Genomic DNA, 18336 nt, shown 5'->3' with positions numbered 1-18336 from the left:
TAAAAAAAGACCACCTAATTAAATACTGTGTGTGTATCATATTGCTGTTTGTCTGAAATGTTAAAAAAAAAACTACTAGAAGAAATAAAAGAAATTCAAAGTGTGAAGATGAGATCCTACAACAGAGTCCCTCAAACTTCAGTGGGCTTGAGAATCACACTCGTCTGTGCAAGGCAGACTATGGTGCCACCCTCGCAGAAATTCTAAGTCAATAGGTTATGGGAAGGGGCCCAGGACACCACAGGTTTACCATGTAATTCTGGGCCAGGTGGCTCATTAACCACATGTTACAAAACCCAGGGCTGACATTCACTGGTCAAAATGGTTACAAAGCTACGCAGGTTTTTAAGAAACTGATCACTTTACTCTAGGATGGGGACAGAAAGACCTCTGTAAAGGGCTCCTATGTAACAGTGTAGTTGAGGAGAGAGGTTCGGGAAGTATCAGAAAATCCACATCATCTTTTTATTCACCTCCTATTCTGCAAGTTTGTACAATCTTCAGTGATTTTTTTTTTTTCTGCAAGACTGGCTGAGATAAGGCAGCTTTCTGAGCAGAAATCTGCATGTCCTTTAAATTCTCTGCTCCATCCAGCTGAAGGCAACCCTGGCTGCATCCCGTGTCTCATTAGTTTGCAAGCTAGCAGAGCACAGTGAATACAATCCTCAAGGAACTCGCAACTGTCAGGCTACAAGAGATTACCCAGCTGCCCCAGGAGAGCCGCCCAGTCCTGGAAAGATTACAGCAGGAACATCATCTCCATTTGCTTCTGATGACCTTTGCAAACCAGTATTTAAGAACCTCTGATTTAGAATCAAAGCACCTTTTGGAACTGGAAAGTGGAGGGGGTATGTGTTTGAGACAGGCCATGGGGTTTTCTGGAAGAGCCCTGGGCAGGGGGAAGGTGGGCTGGGTGAGAGGGGTGGAGGCAGGCTTTGGTAAGCTGTGTGGAGTTGCTGCTCAGTACACATGCACGTGCTACACCGTGATGGTGGGAAATCAGTCTTGGCCAGTTGACAGGGCACAGCAGAAGTGATTGATAGAACCTTTGGGAAACAAGATGTGCATTCCTCACGTGATGGAGGAGAAAAACTAGTTTCAGAGAAATGCAGTGACTTGGCCAGGAGTTCAGGCCAGCATCTGGACCTAACAACTTCCAACTCAGTCTGGTGCTTGTTTTTCCTACAAAGCCATATATCCCTTCTATATCCTGCCACTGTGGCACTAAAGATTGCCATGCTACCCTCCATATTTGAGAGCTGGGGGAGTGTAAGTCAATTATGATTCTTATCATGATTTCCTCTTAGTGTAAAATAGTGTCAACTCATAATACTTCTCTAATCCTTGCTTTCCCATCTGAAAGAAAGGCTAAATGTTGCCCATCAATGGTAGAGGTGTGAGGATAAGCAAAGTAAAGCAGAGTGGGTCCTTCAGGAGAGAAGCCCTAGCAAACATGTCAGAGACTGCTGGCGCTACTCATGCCATGGCCTTTAAATGGATATGACTTAATGAAAAATTAAAAAATAATCCTGCTTTCATATAGTTAGTACAAAAAGCAAATTCTTGTCCCCAAGACCAGGCTTAGAAAGAGGTCCCACGATGTGAGGCCTGCTTATCCAACCACTCGACTCAAGATGAGTCTGAGAAAATTAAAATCAGATCACAAAACTTTCCATTACAAATCATCTGCTATTAAGGTTAAGGTCAAATCACTTAAGCCATTCAATCAGGCTAATGAGATGAAAAAAAACTACAAGTGAACAAAGCAGCTCACTTCTTTCAGAAGTCATGGCTTTGGCAACCCTTAATCTGGAGCCGAGGCAAACTGTGTCCTGTTTTCCTTCCCAGGATCCACTAAGCCGCAGAGAGAGCTGGGTGAGGGAGGTTTCCCTAATGGGATACAATTAAATGTAAGGTGAGGCCATAAGAGATTACTACAAGCAACTATATGCCAATAAAATGGACAACCTGGATGAAATGGACAGATTCTTAGAAAAGTATAACCTTCCAAGATTGAATCAGGAAGAAATAGAACATATGAACAACCCAATCATGAGTAATGAAATTGAAACTGTGATTAAAAATCTCCCAACAAACAAAAGTCCAGGACCAGATGGATTCACAGGTGAATTTTATCAAACATTTAGAGAAGAGATAACACCCATCATTATCAAGCTCTTCCAAAAAATTGCAGAGGAAGGAACACTCCCAAACTCATTTTAGGAGGCCACCATCACCCTCATACCAAAACCAGACAAAGATACTACAAAAAAAGAAAATTACAGACCAATATCACTGATGAATTTAGTAATGCAAAAATCCTCAACAAAATACTAGCCAACAGAATCCAACAACACATTAAAAGGGTCATCCACCATGATCAAGTGGGGTTTATCCCTGGAATGCAAGGATTCTTCAATATACGCAAATCAATCAATGTGATACACCACATTAACAAACTGAAGGATAAAAACCACATGATCATCTCAATAGATGCAGAAAAAGCTTTCGACAAAATTCAACACCCATTTATGATAAAAACTCTCCAGAAGGTGGGCATAGAGGGAACCTACCTCAACATAATAAAGGCCATATATGACAAACCCACAGCAAACATCCTTCTCAATGGTGAAAAACTGCAAGCATTCCCTCTAAGATCAGGAATAAGACAAGGATGTCCACTCTGGCCACTACTATTCAACTTAGTTTTGGAAGTCCTTGCCACAGCCATCAGAGAAGAAAGAGAAATAAAAGGAATCCAAATTGGAAAAGAAGTAGTAAAACTGTCACTGTTTGCAGATGACATGATACTATACATAGAAAATCCTAATGATGCCACCAGAAAAATACTCTAGCTAATCAATGAATTTGGTAAAGTTGCAGGATACAAAATTAACACAAAGAAATCTCTTGCATTTCTATACACCAACAATGAAATATCAGAAAGAGAAATTAAGGAAACAATCCCATTCACCATTGCAACCAAAAGAATAAAATACCTAGGAATAAACCTAACCAAGGAGGTAAAAGACATGTACTCAGAAAACTATAAGACACTAATGAAAGAAATCAAAGACCACACAAACAGATGGAGGGACATACCATGTTCTTGGATTGGAAGAATCAACATTGTGAAAATGACTGTACTACCCAAAGCAATTTACAGATTCAGTGCAATCCCGATCAAATTAGCAATGGCATTTTTCACAGAACTAGAACAAGAAATTTTACAATTTGTATGGAAACGCAAAAGACCCCGAATAGCCCAAGCAATCTTGAGAAGGAAAGACAGAGTTGGTGGAATCAGGCTTCCTGACTTCAGGCTATACTATAAGGCTACAGTGATCAAGACAGTATGGTACTGGCACAAAAACAGAAATACAGATCAATGGAACAGGATAGAAAGCCCAGAGATAAACTATGGTCAACTAATCTATCACAAAGGAGGCAAGGATATACAATGGAGAAAAGGCAGCCTCTTCAATAAGTGCTGCTCGGAAAACTGGACAGCTACATGGAAAAGAATGAAATTAGAACACTTCCTAACACCATACACAAAAATAAACTCAAAATGGATAAAAGACCTAAATGTAAGGCCAGACACTATAAAACTCCTGGAGGAAAACATAGGAAGAACACTCTTCGACGTAAATAACAGCAAGATCTTTTTTAATCCACCCCCTAGAATAATGGAAATAAAAGCAAAAATAAATAAGTGGGACCTAACGAAACTTCAAAGCTTCTGCACAGCAAAGGAAACTATAAGCAAGACGAAAAGACAACCCTCAGAATGGGAAAAAATATTTGCAAATGAATCAACAGACAAAGGATTAACCTCCAAAATATATAAACAGTTCATCCAGCTCAATATCAAAAAAATAAACAACCCAATAAAAAAATGGGCACAAGACCTAAATAGGCATCTCTCCAAAGAAGACATAAGGATGGCCAAGAAGCACATGAAAAGCTGCTCCACATCACTAATTATTAGAGAAATGCAAATCAAAACTACAATGAGGTATCACCTCACACCGGTCAGAATGGGCATCATCAGAAAATCTACACACAGTAAATGCTGGAGAGGGTGTGGAGAAAAAGGAACACTCTTGCATTGCTGGTGGGAATGTAAATTGATACAGCCACTATGGAAAACAGTATGGAGGTTCCTTGCAAAACTAAAAATAGAACTACCATATGACCGAGCAATCCCACTCCTGGGCATATACCCAGAGAATACCATAATTCAAAAAGACACATGCACTCCAATGTTCATTGCAGCACTATTTACAATAGCCAGGACATGGAAGCAACCTAAATGTCCATCGACAGATGAATGGATAAAGAAGATGTGGTACACACATACAATGGAATATTACTCAGCTGTAAAAAGCAATGAAACCGGGACGTTTTTAGAGACATGGATGGACCTAGAGACTGTCATACAGAGTGAAGTGAGTCAGAAACAGAAAAACAAACATTGTATATTAACACATATATGTGGACCAAGAAAAATGGTACAAATCAACCGGTTTGCAAGGCAGAAATAGAGACACAGATGTAGAGAACAAACATATGGACACCAAAGGGGAAAGCGGGGAGGGTTGGGGGGGGGACGAACTGGGAGACTGCGATACCAAATTGTACACTCTAAATATATGCAGTTTATTGTAAAAAATAAAAAAAAAATCAAACAGAAAAAAAAGTTTTACTCAGTGCTCACTTCAGCAGCACATATACTAAAATTGGAACGATACAAAGATTAGCATGGCCACTGTGCATGGATGACATGCAAATTCGTGAAGTGTTCCATATTAAAAAAAAAAAAGTTTTACTCAGCTCAATGTAGCTAGTTCATTCTGGTTCTATAGCAACTGCTCTATTTTCCATAAATTGTTTCCCCAGCACTGGATGGTCTCTTTAATGGGTTTTGCTTCATTAATACTATGGTCTGAATGTTTGTGTCCCCTCCAAAATTTGTATGTTGAAATCCCAATGCCCAATGTGATGGTATTAGGAGGGGGAGCCTTTGGGAGGTGCTTCCATCATGAGGGTAAAGCCCTCATGAAGGGCAGAAGATTAATGTTCCTATAAAAGAAACCCCAGGGGGCTTGCCTGCCACTTCAACTATGTGAGGACATAGCAAGAAGGCACAGCTATGAACCAGGCAACCATGCTGGCGCCTTGATCTTGGACTTCCCAACCTCCAGAACAGTGAGGAATAAAGTTTTGTTGTTTATAAGCTAAAAAAAAAAAAAAAAAAAAGTAAGGTGAGGAAGAGTCCACAGGGCGGCCAGGATGGGGAGCAATGGATGATTCTATGGGAGACCCTGAGAAATTGAGATGAAAAGCTGCTGCTGAATTTTAAATCAGTATTGACACATGCTTAGAGTCCAGGGATGTTTAATACCTATATGGGGTATGGAATGTAATAGCTGTTATTCTTCAGGAACGTAGATCTTTACCAAAAATCCGCCTTATAGAATAAGCTGTGCAGAGCGATAAGCTGCCAGGTGGGCAGCCGTTCTCTGCAAACGTACTGTCATCTGTGGTGCGATTTATGTTTGTGACTAACCACCAAGGTTTGTGATGTAGTTTTCAGATATTTTAGGATTAGTCCTTGGATGTGATCACTTTTGCCCCCGTAAATACTGATATATAGGGAGGGATTATCTCTCAGTAAGAGGAGCTCCAGGAAGCCTATCTAGGACAGCTGAGGGGTGGCAGTCAGCAGGAGGAGAGCCTGGCAAATGCACCCGGAGCCAGGGTAGTTCTGCGGCCAGTACACTGCCCCGCCTCTAATCTGAATGTTCACATCCCTTCCGGATGGCGCGCAAACATGTGGAGGGGAATAAAGGCGGATGGAGACTTGCATCCTCGAACCCCCAGCCAACACTGACACCAGTAATAACTTACTGACCAAGAGCTGGGATTCCGGAGGCAGGGAGACCTGAGGCTCTGCCTGGCTCTGCCAGACAGTAGGTCTGCAGCTTCGAATGGGTGACGTACAACCTCACTGTTCTTTTTAAGATAGTGTTTCAAATAGTGTCTACTTCACAGGGTTGTTTTGAAAAGGAAGATCATATACGTAAAGAGTCTGTTTAGCACAAAGCCTGGCACACAGCAAGAGCTTAACAAACATTAGCCGGAAAGGGGCAGGTGGAACTGGCATAGTGGGAATCTTTGTTAGAACTTTGCTTAAACCCAAAGAAGGATGGGTGTGTTTCTTTGAAGCATTCAGGTCCCGAGTGTACAGGAGATAAGGATCAAGAATGACTGACAGAGCAGAAAACCTCAGTAATGAACAATCTCTAGGGGACCCCTAAACAGTCCTGACCTCACATTGGACCACAGCAGCTTAACAGAAGAGATTCTACTTGGTACTTTTGGTCCTCAGTTTGGTTCAATGGGCAAGGGTCAGGGGAGAGGCACGGAAGACAGCCCAGCCTTAAAACCACTGGCCTTGAACTTGGAATCTGAACATGGTCTTTCACATAAATTTCATTTAAAAGTGAACCATTTCTCCAGCAATCAAAACAAGTCCTTTGCCTGTTTGGCAACACCCATACACCTAACATAAGAGGCATTCACGCAAACCCTTTTACCAAAAAAAGCTTAGGGGTTACCTTTGTTTCACTGGGACACCTCTGAATTCCTCAATGCGGGGGGAAGCTTTAACACTTCTTGAAACTATTTCTAGAAATAGCTTCTTTAACACTATTTACCCTTTTGCCCTCTATACCTTCTTCTAAGGCCAAATCATCACAGATTAAAGTCCAGGAAACACACTTAAAAAAAAAAAAAGAACAAAAGTCTAAAAGCATTATTATTAGTGAGACAAAACTTGGGAAGAGAAGAATGAGCAGATGGGGAGAAATCCCATTACTTGCGCTAATACGGATTGTTCTCCAACATTTCTGACCCCCCAAAGTTCCCCCAGGACCTCACAAATTCATATTCAATCAACCAACTCAGCAAGTTGCTCAGGCCCAGCTGCAGACACAGGTGTCATCTCTCAGAAGCATCTGGAAGAGGGAGAGTCAGTGCAAGAGAACAATCTGAAGCAAACCAGAATCCAGGTCATTCAAAATCAAACCCCAGTTTCTTCTCCCTTTCTCCCCACTTGGTACTCTCACTCTCCTTTCCCCTCCTGCTAAAGGTAACTAGGGAGCTTTTTGTAGATAAGGAATTTTGGATTATATTTTTAAAAGGACATAGTATTTAAAATATGTCATAAACCAACAACAGTAATAACATACAAGTTACATGTAAGTACAGGACGGCGCTGTCAGACCCCAGACTGTTGTCCACCTGCACGGTCACTCGGAAAATGCCCACATTGTGATAGACGTGTTTGATCCCATCTTCCATGGAGCTGAGGTTGACATAAGACACTGCGATGCCATCCCCGAAGTCCACTTGGATAAGTGTCCTCTGGACATCACCCTGAAAGACAACATCAGAGGAAGCGGAGTCAGCGCTTGGCTGCTACTTCTCCAGGGGCTGGGGCTTGTCCAGGTCCCGGGCTCAGAGATCATGGTAGCCCTGGCTCCCTCCTGCCGCTGGGAGCATCTGCCTGTGTTATAGGATCCCTGGGACATTTCTTGGCAGACGGGAGTTTACTCAGATGGATGCTCTCCAAATCTGAAGGGCACCAACTCTCCAAAGTTTCAAGGTTTGGAAAATTAAGTGTTTGGTTATCAGCTCCAATTTGATATTCAGTTCCTCTGAAGGCTTTGTTTACAGTTTGATCATCCATATATAGTTTTAAAAATTCGGCCTACCTGACGTAGTCAAGGACCACTCCCCACGTGTTCAGGACCCCTGAATCTCCTTTATTTCTGGTTCCCTAACCGTGCCAGAGGAAGGACAGGAGACACCTTGCCTTACACCTGATATGACATTGGACTTAGCCCTATTATTGTTTAGAATAATGACAGTTTATTCATTTATATTTCAGCATTTTGTACTATCAAAATGATCTCATTTTATTCTTCACGGAATCCCAGTCTAGAGAAAAGTGGGCAATGTTTGTCCATTTTAGAGATGAGGAAGCTGAAGTGAAGAAAGGTTTAACCATTTGCTCAAGGTTACCACAGCTAGTTAACAGCAGTCTTGGGATTTGAACCCATCTCCCTGGACTTGCGTTTCATTCATTATAGGTGGGTAAAGCATTGACAGCTCCTCGCAGCTTAAATCCTGCTGTCCTATTAACCAGCTGGATGACTTCACACGAGTCATTCAGTCTCCTTCGGTCTCAGCTACCTAATCTATGAAATGGGCATGTTAATATCTTACCATCTTAACTCAAAGGATTGCTACAGAAGATGTGAGTCATCAGTGATCTGTAAAATTTGATACCAAAATGAATGACTGTAAAAACAATACAGCTGTAAAAGACCTCCTATATCCCTTGACTGGAATCATATGATTCTAAATTTCCCACAAGTAGGCAGGAGAATTATAAAGTCTGCTTTATAAAAATCCCAGACCTGTAAAAAAGAAATAGCCTGTGGAATTAGCTGAGATTCTTAAGGAACAAAGTTTCTTAGCAAAACTGACAAAACCCAGCATCCTTCACAGACAGCCCATCCTTTAACAAGTTTTTTTGTTTTGTTAGCTTTTCCCATTTTGGCGGGGGCGGGGGGGGGCGACAAAAAACCTTTGAACTAGAAACGTATTTTCAATTAAGTAAGGTTCATACGGTATCATAGTTTTTGAAAAGGGCAAGTTTAAAATGCTGACATTTAAAAGATTAATTCACAGGGAAAGGAAAAGCAGTTCAAATCCTATGAATCTCTGTGACCTACTCTTCTGATCTGTGCCCAGCCAAGCATCGTGTGAGGGGGTACACGGCAGCTCATACTCAGTAAGGACATGGGCAAAAATTCTACCTTAGGGTGAGAAAAAGAAACTGCATACAAAATTACAAATCAAATACCCACAAGCCCAGACACTGTGTAATTACTTGGATTCCCTTCACTAATAAACATAAATGTCAGCCATTCTTGCTGACTTGTCCTTCATTTGGACAACCAAACTGGACTGATCAATTTCTCATTCTGTTTCTGGTCAGTTTCCTCCCGTGTTTTCTGGATTTTCAACAGAATTGCTGCCAGCCACCTCTATGTCTGGGCATGGAGGAAGAACCCACCATAAAATCTACTCACGTTATTTGGGACAAGTGTCTCAGGGAAATACCAGGAGTATCTAGAGTTAGCCAGGTTATCTATGGAATGAAACAAGCAATATAGTTTCTGAGAGAGAAAGAGGTTGAGAGACAGAGAGAGGGAAAGAGAGGCATAGGGTTCTGTGTGGAGACACAGTGGACATCAGGTAGGGTCAGCATCTGCGATAAGATGGAGGGAGATTCAACTCTCAGCTGATTTTACTTGAGCCTCCACTGAGAGAGAGCAGCTACCCACTCGACTGGGGAAAGTACAGCTTTGGCTGCCACTGCTTGAGTCTACCTTGCCTTGTCTTTCTGTCTGGTATTCACCTCTCTCCTTGCAGGGGCCTGGACTTAGACCTCTTGTCTGTTACTTGAAATTCCTCCCAAGTTCTGTGTGGATGTCCACTGTCTGTCAGTCTGATAGCATTCCTAATTCTCCATGGCTGACAATGTTCTCTATATATATCACAGATTAAACTTCAAGAAAGACTTCCCAGAAGGAGTGATATCTGAGAAAGCTTGAAGGAAAGAAATTAACCAAAGGACATGAGCGAGTGAGATGGAGGTGAAGAAAGTGGTGATGGGGACAGAGGGAACCTAACGTGCAAAGGCCCTGTGGCAGAAGGGGGTGGTACAGTTACAGGAAGGTGACGATACAGACACATTAGGAACATGTGAAATTAGACTGGAGGGGAGACAATGACATTCTAGGACTTGTGGGCCAAGTTTCTGACTTCGATCTTTCTCCTAAGAGCAACTGGAAGACATCAAAGTGTTTGAAGCAGGGGTTTGGGGAAGATGGTATGATAATATTTTTAATTCAAAAAAATCATTCTGGCTACAATATGGAGGATGCTTTGGAAGGAAGCCGAGTATTCTGGGAAGCCAATTAGGGGATAGTTCAGGGTAGAAGATAGGTAGATTGATATATGAGTTGCAACGGGAAATTACATTCACCTTCCTGCCAAAATTAATTCCCATAGTTTACTGGTTTCAAAATCAGTGAATCTCAGCCTTTGATATCAATAACTCTTACAGAAATTAAAAGAAAAAAAGCTGATGCCCAGTTATCATCAAAGTCTACCTCCTGGTTCGGGACCTCTGGGGAGGATGCTTGGCCATGCTGTGGCCTGAAAAGCCCCACAGCTGATGCTGGCTGCCCCAAAGGTGGAGACCCACTGTTTCAGACTGTTGAACGTCAGGTTTTCTTGTGACCGACTCCGTCTGAAGATGAATACAGTGCAGCACAAGCTGATGCCATTCTTATCCCATCTCGGCACAATGGTGAACGTTTCCCAGGATATTGTAGGATTCTAAGTGCTAAGGGTGCATTAACAGGGCCAGGAACGGAAGAACTAAACTCACTGTTAGTGACTGGTGCATAATCACAAAAGTCCCACAGCACACTCGGTCAAGGCTATTTCTCTAGGAAAACGAGTTGCTGGATAATATGAGGGTAGTTTGTATAAAGGACTGAGATGAGTCCTTAAGGGCTGCATCCTCAGTACCTAACACAGTGCATGCAGATGATTCTTTTCTGTTCAATACTTTCTGAAATTTTAAAAAAGAAAGAAAAACTAAAATTTGAATATTGTGCATTACGAACTTGTTTGTTCATCAAAGTGCTTTCTTATTTATCATCTCATTTGGCCATTAGGACCTGTGTGAGATATTCATAGCAAGGGAAGATGTTATTTCTATTTGCTATACCAGGAGAACTGGGGGCACAGACAGGTTAAACAAGATGCCAAAAGTCCCACAGCTGGTGAGAGGCTTAAAAACAGGTCTAAGATGATCTGTGGTTTAACTCTACCTGCAGCTCAGTCCTTGTTGAGCTTCTTTAATTGGAATTTACTTGGAATGCCTTTCAGAGTGAGAGAAAGGTGATAACAAAGGCAAGCCTCACTTTCTTTTCTTGTTGGACTCAATTCCTGGCTTTGACTGTTTCCCCCTCCAACAATATTTTCGCTTACAGGTAGAAAGATGGGTTGTCGTGAATTCCATACACTACCCTGATGTCTTCCTTTGGGCGAAGCAGTGTCATGTTCAACCCATAAAGAAGATAGATAATATGGGAAACAACAGGCAGTCATAATTAGTAATCAGAAAAATCTTGTGTATCATTGAGAGGTACTTATTATGTATTCAATAATAAATGACAAGTCACTGTTCCTGAAACACAATGTAGGCTGGGAAATATCTAGACTGTCACATAAAATTCTTTAGACCTAATTCCACTTAGTCACATGCCCTAATATAGACGAAGAATTGAGAATACTAGCTCAAAAGAAGTGCCCAAAAGGCACAAAAGCCATGTGAAATCCATACGGGGATTCTCCAAGGGCAACAATGACTTCTGTAATAGAAAAACAAATATATCAAAGAGCCACAATGAAGCCAAGATTAACCTGAGGAATGAAAGGTGTGTGAACCTATCAGTTCCTGTAACGGGGCTTCAGAGAAAAATGGGAAAACAAACGCTACAGTAACTCAACACTGACAGCCTCAGTACAGAAATGAGACTCCAAGACGCTCCTGAAGGCATCAGGGAGCCACTGCAGACAGAAACTGGACTCGTTTGTCAGAGGCTGGTCCTTGCAAAGCTCGAGCGTGGGCCTGACTCAGGTTTTACTGAAATTCAGTCTTGGAAGGTGCCTTAAAGTTTATGCAGCCAAAAATACATCAAAGTGAAACATCTACAGTATAACCTGTTTTTTTTTTTTTTTTTCTTTATTTTTTTGGGGGTACACCAGGTTTAACCTGTTTTTTAAATGCATAAAATAACACAGTATATGTACTGTAAGTCTGTATGTGTTTACATGTGCTGGTTAAAATAACCCAGCCTGTTAACACTGACTACCCCAGTGGTGAAGTGAGGGGCAGAGGAAGAACAGCAGGGTTAAAAGAGAGGAGTAAAGGAGGGGAAATAAATATTTCACCAAGTTTAAAAGGAGCGGTGGAGTACAGGATAACACAAGAAACATCACAAAACACAACACTTTATCCCTACTGTTACTGTAAAGATTTAAATATTGAGTAAGTACATAGGAAATAACCGAGAGGTAACACAGACATCGGTTAGATTGATCATGGGATAGTCAACTTTGGTTTTGGATTTCTGTTATTTTAATGTTCTTTTAACTGCAATATTTGAACAAGTTATCACTAGGCAGCATTAAATGCCGGAAACAAAAATCAGACATTTCAGCCTCTTCTTCTTACGGCTACAGGTATTTGCGCAGGGTGGGGAATGTGAAATAAAAATAATCCACTTGTGGGGGATGTAAAGTGGTGCAGCCACTGTGAAAAATAACAGGGAGGGTCCTCAAAAAACTAAAAATAGAGTTACCACATGGTCCAGCATTCCCACTCCTAGGCATGTATCTGGACAAAGCTATAATTCAAAAAGAGACACGCACCCCCATGTTCAGAGCAGCACTATTCACAATAGTCAAGACATGGAAACAACTTAAATGTCCATTGACAGATGAATGGATAAAGAAGATGTGGTACATATATACAATGGAATACTACTCAGCCATAAAAAAGAATGAAATAATGCCATTTGCTGCAACACGGATGGACCTAGAGATTATCATACTAAGTGAAGTTAGTCAGAAAGAGAAAGACAACATATGATATCACATATACAGAATCGAAAATATGACACAAATGAACTTGTCTATGAAACAGAAACAGACTCATAGACATAGAGAACAGACTTGTGGTTGCCAAGGGGGAGGGGAGTGGAGGAGGGATGGGGTGGGAATTTGGGATTAGCAGATGCAAACCATTATATATAGAATGGATAAGGTCCTACTGTATAGCACAGGGAACTACATGCAACATCCTGTGATAAACCATAATGGAAAAGAATATGAATAAGAATGTATATACATGTATAACTAAATCATTTTACAGCAGAAATTAACACAACACTGTAAATCAATTATACTTCAATAAAATAAATTTGAAAAACAAAAAATAATTCACGTTTGCCTTGCACGTCCTACTCCAGGGTATGCGACTCAGGTTAGCAACTTTAGACTCAGATTGGCAAGGTCTCAACAAGAAACAGAAAAGGAGAGAACTATGGTATGATGTTGCTCTGGCCTCCAAAGAAGAGATTTTTTTCAGCTGGTGGAAAGGAGTTCATGGAGAGAAACGCTACCCGCCTTGCGCTTATTCGATAAGACTGAACTCTGGCATGTGACTTCTTACATGAACTGTGCAAGTTAAGACTGTTCTAGAACATCCCCTGATGGTCACTAAGGGAAAAGATAGAGAACATTTCTTAAAAGTTTTCTGTCCCAGAAATAATAACAACTGTTTTCTCTCTAGTTTCTCATCAAATCGTTGACCCTAAAAGACTCAGACCTAAAAGACTGTTAAAATTTGGCTAGAGTCAGAAGATTACTTTGAACCAAGCTCTTCTTAACTCCGAGTTCAGCACTACCACTTCTTGTTCAGAAGACACTCAAACTATTCCAATGTGCTTATTCCCAGATGGATGCTGAAGAATGGACTGACTGATATGTAAAACCAGAGAGCGTTTGTAAGCTTCAGTATAAAAAACCTTTAGAGGAATGCCAGCATAGATCAAATTCTTCATTAAATAGTGATGTAAGAGGAGCCTGGTGTAATATGTCAGGCTCTATAAAATACCATGGAAGCTGCAAAGCATATTTGTGAAGACCTCTGGTGATATGAACGTTTGGCAGAGTGAGATGGCTGTAACCAGGAATCAACTGCTGAAATTGTGTTGGATCTGCCGTTTTATAACAGTCAACTGAGTCCTAGCACAGGACAACACCAGTCTATGATAAACGGCAAGTTGCACATGCCTTACCTTCTGTTCCTAGTTCTTGGTCCTCTCTGGCATCCCTGCCAAGAGTTACTACCATTGCTGAAAGCTAAGGCTGCCTCACCAGATCAGCTGGGAGGGTGCTTCCTGGCAGTCTGGTATGAAGCATGTCCTATGGGCTTCTTTTTAGTTTCAAAAACTGGGCTCCAGACATAATCCCAAGACATCTAGATATCGGCACAATTGCAAAATATAGAATCAACCTCCTTCTCTTGCCTATTCAGAAATGCTTTTCAATAGCACAGGCATCTCTCCAAGTGTGTAGAACCTTGGGCTTCTCTGTGAGCAAAAGCAGCAGTGAACTTGGATGCTCTGACCTAAAGGGAGAACACTCATAACAGTGAGGAGGTGGTCCATGGGGTTTTATACTTTCACCAGAAAACTCAAGGCCAGTGATGCCAGAAGGACCAGACTACAGACCCACCAAATAATTTGATTGGGTGCATATTTTACCTTCTCTCTGATGAAATGCAGATGGCTGGACCTTTCTTTGAGGACTGTAATCCTGGGAACTTGACTAACTGAATATCGAAATACTTCTGGATCTAATATTCAGACTAAGAGCTTCTCATTGGAACATCACAGAATGGCTTAACCCTTCACTTACAAATAAGCTGTAGCACCATGTGTTTAAATAAACAGCAACTTTTATTTCCAAATTTCTTTTTTTATGTATTTTCTACTTAGTGTCTGGCTTAGAACAGAACAGAATACCATAAATCAGGAGGAACACCCGGCTTGTGTAAGAAGATAAATGACTATAAGCAGAGGCCTCCTTACTCCATCTAGACATTGTGGTATAGAGAAGTCAGAACCTTGATGCATTGTGCTTTGGAAACACTTTTAAGGTGGTAAAAGAAATTGTATGCTGTTACCACCACATGGTAGCTTCAGGCATCACCCCAGCAGGTTTTGGCAGGAAAACTATAGAGATGCCAAATGACATAAGCTGTAGAAATGCTCTTGAATGACTTTTAAAAATCACTCTAAAAGTAAACATTCAGGGATGTCATATAGTCGGAAGATTCCTTTAGGAATAAATCTAAGTGAGTTTTTTCTAGTTTTAAAGTATATAAATAGAAATATGTTAACCTAATCAGAAGAAGGAATAACAAAGAGAGAAAAGCCATGATGAATTCCTTGAGAAAAATGTAGAACATATATAAAACTTAGAAGAAGAAAATTCAAATTGCTCATAATCATACCACCCAGAGATCACACTGTTAGACTGGTGAACACCACATTAACCAACGATGGCACGTGTGCATGCACTCTCACACATACACACACACACACACACACCCTCCCCCCACCACCAACAATAACTACAACAACAATGGAAACACTGGAATTACTACCCTGTTTTATGCTATGCTGTCAACATTTTTAAATAGCTTTAAGAATTTTTATATCTGGCTTCACTTGGTGGACTTGAGTCATAAGATCCTGCCTATGAAATGATTATATGATTTCTTGTCCTGGATGTCACTTCAACACTTTTCCAAGTTATCAGGTTGTTTTGAGATCTAAGTGACTTTACAGAGGTCTGCAGAGGCACTGTATGTGGAAGAGGTGTTCTACAGAAGGCAGGTGGTGACTTGGGAGTTAGAAGACCCAGTTAAATGTCCCTTGAAATGTATTTTACAATTGGACCTTAAACTTCTTTGCTTATAAATTGAAGATGGGCAGAATGATAATGATTCTAGTTATCGTTTCTAGTCCAGATAACCTGCCATTTTTATAACTATTATTCTTGTAATTGGCGTTACTGGACATCCATACATATTCCAACATCTCTCCAGGTTGCTGAAATCATCTCCGCTCTCAGGCAAAGATGCAGCACTTACCCAAGTGGTGTGTTACCTGATGGAGACTTCCCATTGCACATGAAAGGTGGATTGCACTGAGGAGTGAGCTGGTAAGACACAGAGTCATAGAATAACGAATGGCTAAGTGCAAAGCCAGAAACCCAAGGAAGTTTCACACTTGGGCAAGAATTGTGTGGTTTGGTGAAGCCCTGATTCAAGGGGTGGACACCTGTGTTGGAGAGCCTGAAGCAGACAGGTTGAAAGATTGCAAATCCAAACTGAAGACTATTTCATTACTCCTGCCCTTGGGATATTCACTGTACTGGAATTCTCAGTAATGAGCCAAGTTCTCTCTCTGCTTGTCAAGGCAGACTGAAGTTCTTTGCAAACATCTACTTTCTGAAACCCTAAAGAACAGAAATACATCAGCATATGTGGACCAGTATTGAGAGGTGAGAAAAGTGGAACTTTAGAGAGAGTTGCTAACCTGAATCCAACCTGAACTTCAGGCAACAGGCCTCTGGCTAAAGACAACCTGCAATGCCTGCCTCGTTTCCTCCTTGCCTTTTTAACCTGAAGCAACAAGGAAGAAGAAATGAAGTGGCTCAATTACTTTGCTAGAGTCAGAGAGAATAAAGCTGAATGGAGTAAGGAATAATACATGAGAAAGCCTCTTAAATCTCCTTGGCTCATTGAAATCAGCTCCCATTCCTTTGTGTGGAAGAAGAAAACAGCTGAATCTTCTGAGTCGGATCTGGGCTGGCTTAGAAAGTGATACCTGCCTGGGCTTAACACTCCTGCTAACTCTTTATGCCAACTCTTTCTCCAGATGGAAAAGTAGGTCAGATGCCTTTATCAATTCAACAGATGAATGTCACACATAAAAAATTTTTTATCAAAAGTCATCTTCTCTACCATCCGATGGCTGGCAGCATCCTGCAGTATTTATAAAGTGTTATTACATTGTGGTTACTTTTATGGGGCCATAAGTCTTTCAATGTATGTGAAATTACAGCTCATTGAAATCCATTTAATGAGGACACAGCCTTCAGGTTTTGGAGTTAAATCTCACAGAAGAAGTTATCATCATGAATTTTCCTTATTAAGTTCCAGTCTTTGTATGTAAATTGAAGTATTAAAACAATGAGATACGGATCAAAGTTTTTAATTTTAGTCCCTTGCCTCAGATTTAATTTAAAAGTCTTAAATTATGCAGTGAATTGCATCTCTTTATTCTTACAGCTGTTTAAAACAGATTTAATTATCTCCTGTAATGTGCAGACACTACTTCCGTCTAGCAGTCCTCTCAAATGAATGCCTTCTAAATCAGTTTTGTTGAGTTCTTAAGACTGATTAGGCCCTTTGCCATCCATCCTGTGCCTTCAGGTTCTCACACTGGATTTCTCTAGAAAGCCGAGTTATCACATTGAAAGTCTGTAGACTCATTAGGTGCTCATTAGTGGTCCAGAGGACATCCATCTTAAGCAAGTCTCCAGACAGAGAGATGCTACCTCTCTTTGGATGCTGGGGTCTTACTGCAAAACACCTTCGATTGGCTTCCTAAAATTCAGGTGTCGTAAAATGTAAAATGTTTGGCTTCCTAAACACAACTTCATGGATTCCTCCTCTCCCCTCCTGGTTGATCCCTGGATCAACATTCTTTGTCCTTAAGAAAACAATGATGCATGAACACATAGTGTGAGTGTGAGTGTGTGTGTGTGTGCACGCGCATGTGTGTGTTCTTGGATCTGTCACAATGAGTGAGTCTGAGATGGAAGCAAGACTGGCTCCTTTGCCTTGTTGGTGCTAATGAAGATTCTTTCATTATGGTCTATTTGGAGAGAACCCTCAAAGCAGCAGGGATGGGGTTCCCAACAAGGGGGCTTTTCATCAACTTCAACAGAATTATGTGGTTCTCTGAGTAACCAAGCTGTAGGATTCTGAAGGATTTGTGTTATAGAGTCATTGTGTCACCTAGACGTGGGGGGTAGCCTCGCATGCTACTTACAAAGAGAGATTTCAGTCCCTGCATTTGTCACATCTGCAAAATTTTCACTCAGGTACATACTATCATGCATGGAGTTACAAGCTAGCATCAGTGTGCTTAGCATTTGATTATCTTCAGTCAATAAGAAGTTCTCTTCTTTGCTCTGGTTTTAGCAAGGTGTTCATTGATAGTCTTACATTAGAATTAGGACATGCACTAGAACAGAATAAAGGAAGGGATTTAGATTTCAGATGAAGACTTTAATGTGTTTGGGCTGTTACTCAAATTTTAAGAGCCTTTTCTTTTTTTAAGTTTAGGCTTTATCTTTACACTCCTTGGGGAACCCTATCCAAATCCACACACATTTATTGAGTTCCTATCAATATTGTAGGCATGGTAGGCAGAGGTGCTAGAGCTGCAACCAGGCAGGACATGATTCCTACCTTAATAATATTGATCATTTATTGGGAGATGGCAAAAAGATGATTGCTATTATAGATTAGTAATA

The 18336-nt window shown here is 41.0% G+C and overlaps 1 protein-coding gene and 1 non-coding gene across 5 annotated transcripts in view; one reads left to right on the top strand and one right to left on the bottom strand.

Moving 5' to 3' along the window:
• Positions 1-18336, bottom strand: part of SORCS1 (sortilin related VPS10 domain containing receptor 1) — a 497412-nt gene that overhangs the window by 39888 nt on the left and 439188 nt on the right. For all 4 annotated transcript variants that reach the window (XM_057735386.1, XM_057735384.1, XM_057735383.1 and 1 more), the window contains exon 19: positions 7257-7443. In XM_057735386.1, the coding sequence (XP_057591369.1) occupies positions 7257-7443 (187 nt within the window). The remainder of the gene's footprint in view (positions 1-7256; positions 7444-18336) is intronic.
• Positions 4713-4816, top strand: LOC130854676 (U6 spliceosomal RNA). Its single transcript, XR_009054123.1, has one exon. It is a non-coding gene; the product is annotated as a U6 spliceosomal RNA (small nuclear RNA).

The sequence above is a fragment of the Hippopotamus amphibius genome, chromosome 5, assembly GCF_030028045.1.
Source record: "Hippopotamus amphibius kiboko isolate mHipAmp2 chromosome 5, mHipAmp2.hap2, whole genome shotgun sequence".
Taxonomy (NCBI): Eukaryota; Metazoa; Chordata; class Mammalia; order Artiodactyla; family Hippopotamidae; genus Hippopotamus; species Hippopotamus amphibius.
The sequence above is the reverse complement of the archived record's forward strand: the minus strand, read 5'-3'. Positions and strand labels throughout refer to the sequence as shown.